General features: G+C 37.2%; 1 protein-coding gene across 3 annotated transcripts in view; it reads left to right on the top strand.

Annotated features, from left to right (window-relative positions):
- LOC134202650 (myophilin-like) overlaps nucleotides 1-7,553 on the top strand; it is a 99,579-nt gene that overhangs the window by 170 nt on the left and 91,856 nt on the right. The window contains exon 2 of one of the 3 annotated variants that reach the window (XM_062677674.1): nucleotides 375-513. In XM_062677674.1, the coding sequence (XP_062533658.1) occupies nucleotides 460-513 (54 nt within the window). In that variant the 5' untranslated portion in view covers nucleotides 375-459. Of the gene's footprint in view, nucleotides 1-359; nucleotides 514-7,553 lie in introns of those variants that run through there. The other 2 variants (XM_062677675.1, XM_062677676.1) reach the window with 2 other exon arrangements.

Below are 7,553 nucleotides of genomic sequence, written 5' to 3'. Positions count from 1 at the left end.
GCGTTGAATGACAGACAGTGGAGATAGATACGATAGATACATATTGACCTGACCCTTATAAAGTGCTGTGCCCTGAACTCAGTAAAAGTGTTACATTCGCTATCTCCCGTTCCGTGTTGTGTCAATACGAAACAGCTGTGACTAATGGGCACTTTTTTTTCTTTAATTTGGTTGATAGATTCGGACAAGCCTGGATGTTTTTGTTTCGTTTTCCTAAAGAATCATTGTCATTCTAATAAATTATACCTACCCTATGATATATTTTTTTTTAATCAAATTTCAACAACCACATCGGAACAAAAAGATTCCTTGTCCGGATCTACCGGTTTCCTGCAGTAGCTTTTTCTTATTTATCCTCTCGTTTTCATACAAAGTAAGTGCCAAACCACAGAAACCGCGTAAAAAATCGCAACCAACTCGCAGACGTAACAACAGCAACAACAACAACAACCAGCAATCATGTCGGTCAACCGTGCTCCTAAATCCGGATTCGCCGCCGAAGCCCAGAGAAAGGTAAGTGAGTGCATGTCACGGCTTTTGAACTGTCTCCTACACGAGGGGTTGGGATTTAACACGATCGAAAGCCACAAAGATACGGCACACAGGCAACCTATAAACGGGAAACGTGGGCTGGTGAATGCGGGTGAAATTTTTTTTTCGTCGATCTTGTCCCAAGGCGAAGTTAGTCGATGAAAGGATTGAAGAGTCGATGAAATTCTGTTCGTTTGAGATGTTGCGCGCGCGTGTGTGTGAATGTGCGTGTGTTGTGTGTGTGTTCGTGCGTGTCTGTGCGTGTGTGCGAGTGTTTGTGTGGGTGTGTGGGTTTGAAATTGTTAATTTGTGTAATTGAAACGGTCAAATTTTGTGTGCGCGTTTGTGTGTGTGTGCGTGTGCGTGTCTGTGTGTGTGTGCGCGTGTTTGTGTGGGTGTGTGTGTTTGAAAATGTTGATTTTTGTAATTGAAACGGTCAAATTTAGAGAAGGGCTACACTAAGGAATTTGTATGCAAAAACATCAAAATTCTGCACTCTGACGTTAGACGTTATAGACTAGGGGAAAGTGGGGCAAGATCGCAATATGGGGCAAGACAGTCAACGTTGATTATGACTTAAATGTGCATTATATTCACATTATTATTACAAGGGTAAAATGGCGATGTCGCAAGAGAGAATTCTCTTCGTCGACTTCCCCTCTTTTTAATAAATGTGACAAGCAGGTGATTTCTTTTCAGTTTGTCACCTCAGAATGCAAGTTCGCATTGTGCTCTATCGTTCTGAGGTGTTAAACTTCAAAGAAATGTGCTGCTTATCACTTTTATTTAAAAGAGGGGGAGTCGACGTAGAGAATCCTCTCTTGCGACATTTGCCCTTATTCCACTATTCCAGATAGAGCTTGATTTTCAAGCGAAACATCCTTTGAACATAATCCCTAGAAGTGCAAGGAATGTGTCACCAGTTTTAAATAAATTCAGCACACTTTGAACATAATTTCTGGCCCTCGCTCGTCTTGCCCCAAGGAGGTGGCCATGTCGCCCCATATGATAAATATAATAGGCATCATAAAAACACGTTTTTTTAAACCAGTTTATAAGGTACTGAAACGTAATTATTCAGTGTTTATTGATACCTATGTCAAAGGCAAGTCATCATAAAGGTGTATCACGGGCAAATCAGCAGAATTCGAAGGAGTTTCACTATTTTACAAAGATTACAACATAGGGTGGCTATCTTGCCCCACGTACCCCTACTACAAGACGGTTTGCAAGGCCCTCCAACTCCAACCGGGCTAAAATTTCCACCCCTTGATGATCTTCACAACTACATATTGATCGATCGATATTGGTCGATCGTGAAAAAAATTAATTATTTGCAATATGGCAATAAGAAAATCGATTGAAGATTACTATATGAAACGTTTGCCAATTTTGTTACTTGACTTTTGTACAGACATTTGCTCCTTTCTTTGAGCTGAGTCAATTATTACATAACACTATGGTTCCGAGCTTCCTTGGAAAAGTTTGCTTTATGAGTGAGGGTTTCATCATTCTACTTTGTTGTATCACAAAAGCAATAAACAAGATATTAAACCATCTAAAACACCCAAATTGATTCACCTAGTAATGATGTTGTCTTTCTCGCATTCAGAGATCTGCTATGCTCGAACTAGTAGGGCAGCTCTTTTGGTAGACAACAAGTATTTCCTTTTGCTTCTTCCAATTTTGTTATGGACTTGGTCTACTTTGTTCGGTCGAATTGAAAATTGATTGGTGCACGTTCTATCGTGTTTCAGCCCACTAAGCAGATAGCTCGCAGCGTCCGATTGTGTTCTGTTTTGTGCGGACGAAATAAAAAAATAATTTGTGCGCGTTTCAGCTCACTAATCAGATAGGGTAGAATACGGCATTGGCAGGGTGCGACAGTTGTTGGCACCTCCAACTATATTTGCATTTTCCAGCAAACATACACTATTTATGAACAAAATTTTAATTCAATCACACAATTTCAAGTCTAAGCTTTGATTTAAATAAGTTGTTTGTATAAAAGTAACAAGATTTGATGTGTTGATCACCGAAACAAATTTGCACCTACGAAATCCTTGCCATTATTGCATTGCCAAAGAAAGCAGCGCACGAAAAGCAAACGGTTACTTACTTTTTTGGATCGCCTGTTTCTCCTCTTTATTGCGTATGATACGACAAATTAGGCACGTAAACTACTTTTTACACTTTATCACCACTTGATTATCACCACAAAGAGCAAATTTATACAATATTTGCTCTATGTTTCACTAAATAAAATCGGGACTGTTTGTTTTCTTTGACAGCAGCACACTTCGGAATAGAGCGGGAGATTGTGTTTGTGAGCATATCAAACACACGATATAAAGATACCACGCACAATTCTTTGTGATTTGATTTTCGCAAAAATACGAACAAAATATCCGGCGATGACATTTATTTTAAAAAAGTGTTATAATACAAATGCTTCTATTCAGATTTATACGCAGGCCATGAATTATATCAAAAGTGATAGCAACACCGTAGTATTTTAACCCTTATGTGGCTGACAGGACCGTTTTCCTTTTGCAACTTCAATACTTTCCAAGCTCATAAAAAAAATCATAACCATCCCCGTTCCTACATAGCGCATTTCAACTATAAATAATTGCCTACTTTTAGGGTATTATCTATTATTCAACTGTGAAACGTAGTGTAAGAATGGGGTGGCTTCAGCGGCTGGATAGGACAGTGCTGGCCATTATTAAACAAATGAACTCACGAGGTGGAATATATTGTTAATACAGTATCCCCCGCTTATCCGGACCTCGCTAGTCCGACGACTCGTTAGTCCGGATCTCACTAATTTGGAATTTGCCGGATTAAAAAGTATCAACACCCATTTAAACACATTATGCTGTCAGTTTTCAAATTTGTGCTGTGATTTTGTTTTGGTTCGTTTGTATGGATTTGACAGTCGGATTAACGAGAGAAACCCCGATAGTCCGGCCATACATTTGTCGGATCAGCGGGGGTATACTGTATACTATACTACACTCTAAAAAATCATCACGTCATATTCACGTGAAAAATCACGTAACTCGTCTGTCTTGAGCAAACGACGATTGTTACGTGACGTTAGTAATGCTCACCTGAAATTCACGTAACTTTTACTAAAAATCTTGGCGAATATGACTGTATATCCACGTAAACAATTTAAGTGAGATTGTGTTAGTGTGATTGCAGCTTCGGCATTTGCGTAAGACCTGCTTTGTAAACAAGAATGACAGATACATAACCTAAACATAATGAAGCTTCGCGGAGGTAAGTGATATTTCAGGTGCATTTTGGTGGATATTTTCCGTGCCTGCATTTTTCCTCCTTGGAAAAAAAAACAACGGAGGTTGTTTGGAAGCTGCATGGAAGTCTAGAGCTACAGTTTTCCGGTCGCGTTAGTATAAAATTTGTAGTCTTTGTTCCACTACTTTTTTGTTAATTAACAGCGGCAATATTAGCAATTTTCGAGCGAGAAACTGGTTTTAAAATTTGACATCATTTCTCAACAAATCTGATAAATTCCATTCAACATCCGCCGATAACTTTTTTTTTTCATCAAAAGTGTTTCTGTGGTAACTCCAAAGCGCAATGACCAAATGGCGGCATTTCAATGTTTCAATGCATCAACAACGCGAAAAAGATTCAATTTTATGGGCAGTCCCTGTTCATTTTTGTACTCATTCCAAAATAACTATATTGCAATACATTTTAAAACATGTAGTGGTTACCTGCTGTCTTGTAGCTTTCACTAAAATTTCACGTAACCAGTACGCACAAATCACGTCAGGTTCACCTGATCAAACACGTAACTACTTTAAAGCTCCACGTCAATAGTACTGGAAGATCCAGTCAGAATCACCGGATAAATCACGTAACTCAAGGAAACTAAAATTTGTTCAGGTTACTTGTCATTCAGGTAAGTCTTACGTGAAAAGTATGGTGGATGAGAACCACATTCGTTTTCAGGTAAATATGACGTGAGGATTTTTCAGAGTGTACCAGAACCGACGAGCTTCGTTTCACCTAAAACTGATTGATTATATTTTTTTTACATTATTTAAAAGACGGTTAAGTATTCGAAATTTGCAAATTTGGATTCCATTTTTTAGATTAATTTTCGATTACAGCAGAAATTTGTACTTCATTTGTATGGGAGTCCCCCTTCCAGAAGAGTAGGGGTCTAATACCATCATAAGAATCTTCATCGTTTCCAAAAACCTCTACATACAAATGTTCATGCCGTTTCCTAGTCTATAAGGGCAGACAGCCAAAAATTCATTCTTATGTGTATAGATTTGGTTTTACGTAGTTTACGTCGAGCGGTCGTGTCTTGTACACAACCACCATGATTTTTTTTATGAAACAAGCATATCGTGTAAGGACCGCAAAGAGCAAGTTGTTTATTTGAAACTGATTGATAGACTTTTGCTTACGACTCTAAGGCATTACAAAAGACAAAAAATGTAAATCTTGGCAGCGAACAAAAAGCATATAAGTTCTTTTCTCTAAAATGTCCAACATTATTCAAATAGGTTGAAAATGGTAAAAGTTATGAAACGGTCAATATCTGGGTACACGGGTACCCTATCTGCCATTCATGTCTGTTTTTTGTTGGCCGCATAAGGGTTAAATTTGTTTTACAATTTGTTTAAATGCTTTTGCCTATATGTCTGCATGACATAAAATTGATGCCAAGGCTAAAAATTCATGTTTTGCTTTAAACCAGTTTTGATAAACAATAAAGTTTGTTCCAAAATTGAGTGAAGCGAGATGAGCGTGCGGCCGATTAATATGAATGAATTTTACTACTGGAGGATATAAAAAACCAGCATTTGGCACCAATACATTACCAGTTTTCTACTTCCATGTCTAGTTGCTAAAGGGAGCAAACTCATTGCTGATAATAGAAATTGCTATGCCAATAGAAGAAACGTTGACCTGTTACTTTATATTAAATTTACTGAGTTTGTGGTAAAAGCTGTTATATTTAGTGAACACCAATCGTTGAAGTAAGAGCATACAAATGTATGCCAGTTAAACTGTACCTGTGTTTTAGTGTAATTATTCATTATTTTTATCATTCAATTTGGCGAATGTCTTAGACTGCCAAGAATAGGTATTTTCCCCTAGATAAAAGTAAATTAATAAAAGCCTACAATAAAAAGTAAACAAATTCAAATTTAATACCCTTCGATAGCATCCTATAATAGCTACTAATCATATAAAAATGTTCCGCATCTTCAATTAAATTACTCAGAAAAAAAAACAATTTTTGATTGGGCCTACAACGTGTTATTTTCAAAATATGTGTACGTCCACCCTTAAAACGACCAAGCTCGGAGAGAAAAATTCTCTCTCTTTCAAAAATGAATCCCGAGCAGGAGCGACGACCTCGATAACAGAAAATGGTATGATTTAGCCTTGCATAAGAGGTAAAATACCAAAAAATAATACCAAAAACTTATATGCAGAATACTTGAGGCATACCATGCTTAGGTATTTCAATACCAAACGAATAATACTTGGTTATGCATTTGGTATTGAAATTCAATTTAATAACTGAGTTTGTTATGGCTTCAGTATTGTGCATATTAGTTTTTGGTACACTGGTGGAAATAAGTATAAAGACAAGCTCGGTTTCCATACAAAATGGCCATATTGGGAGGGCAATATCTCGATTCTTAGCGATTCGAATGGGCTGATTTTTTGCCAACAAGCCTAAAATGACTTGAATTTTTAGTCAATGATAGTTCCATTCATGCATATTTTTTGCTTATACACGTTTCTGTTGGAAATAATTATAAAGACAGTTCCGTTGTAGGAGCTCCATATAAAAAAGTGGTGTCTTTATAATTATTTCCAGATTTTGAGGTCAAAATCAACAGAGATGTATACAATTTACCCAAAGATCGAAAGTTCAAGTTAAAAACAGGTGCCTAGTAAAGTTTCAGCCAAATCGAATCGCTACGAATCGAGATATCGATCCTCAATCATGATGAAAATGTATGAAAATCATGCTTGTCTTTATACTTATTTCCGGCGGTATATTATTCCTTTGGTATTTTACCTCTTATGCAGGGCTAGTTCATAACAGAGTATGGTATCAATAACAGAATTAAGTATTATTGAGCCAATTTCTCCTGCTCGGGATGACAAGCAAACACAGAATGACTTATCAAGAAAGTTTATTCCGGAGAAAAAATGAAAATAGACTTAAAATTTTCTTTTATCGATTTCTACACTTTTTTGGTTTTCAATGCAAATAAGGTTTTGGTTGAAAAAAAAAAACAGTTTTTATTGTGTGCTGCTCGAAATATCATAAACCTGTGAAATGTGAATTGACCTTTCCTTTCCCGCCAAAAAATGTATCTCGTTTTATTGTCTCAGTCGATTCTTTGGCTTATTTAAGGTCAACTTTCCCAAAGAACCCATATTTTTTAAGCCTCTATTTTTATTTGCTTTAGAAATTACATCAGAGTAGTGGACTGTAAATGTGAGGCCACTATCCAGCATAACGCCCAATTCTCGTACTTGCGTTACTCATTGCAACGGCTGGTCTGCGATGGTATAGTCAAAGACAAATGGTTTAGTCTTTCGATGAAACGAGATGATACTGCATTTAGCAATGCTAACTGTCATGAAGTCTCTGGAACACCACATTACAAAACAATCTACCATCTTCTGAAGCTCCATGCAATCTTGTAGACTCTTAATTATCATGTAGATCTTAACATCGTCTGCGAAAAACAATCGGCATTCGGGTGGCTATATCGATTTCCTTTATGAATAGCACAAAAAGAAATGGGCCCAGATTGCTTCCTTGAAGAACTCCGGAAATGTTACAAAACGTTTCAGATTGTTCGGTTCTTATTTTGACACACAGTGTGCGATTAGACAGGTACGATCTTAACCATGAGACAAATGCGGGGGAAACGCCAGTTTTCTCCAATCTAGCTAGTAATATTCCATGGTAAACACGATCAAAGGCTGCTTTGAGGTCC

This window comes from Armigeres subalbatus, unplaced genomic scaffold (assembly GCF_024139115.2).
Source record: "Armigeres subalbatus isolate Guangzhou_Male unplaced genomic scaffold, GZ_Asu_2 Contig1310, whole genome shotgun sequence".
NCBI lineage: Eukaryota > Metazoa > Arthropoda > Insecta > Diptera > Culicidae > Armigeres > Armigeres subalbatus.
The sequence above is the reverse complement of the archived record's forward strand: the minus strand, read 5'-3'. Positions and strand labels throughout refer to the sequence as shown.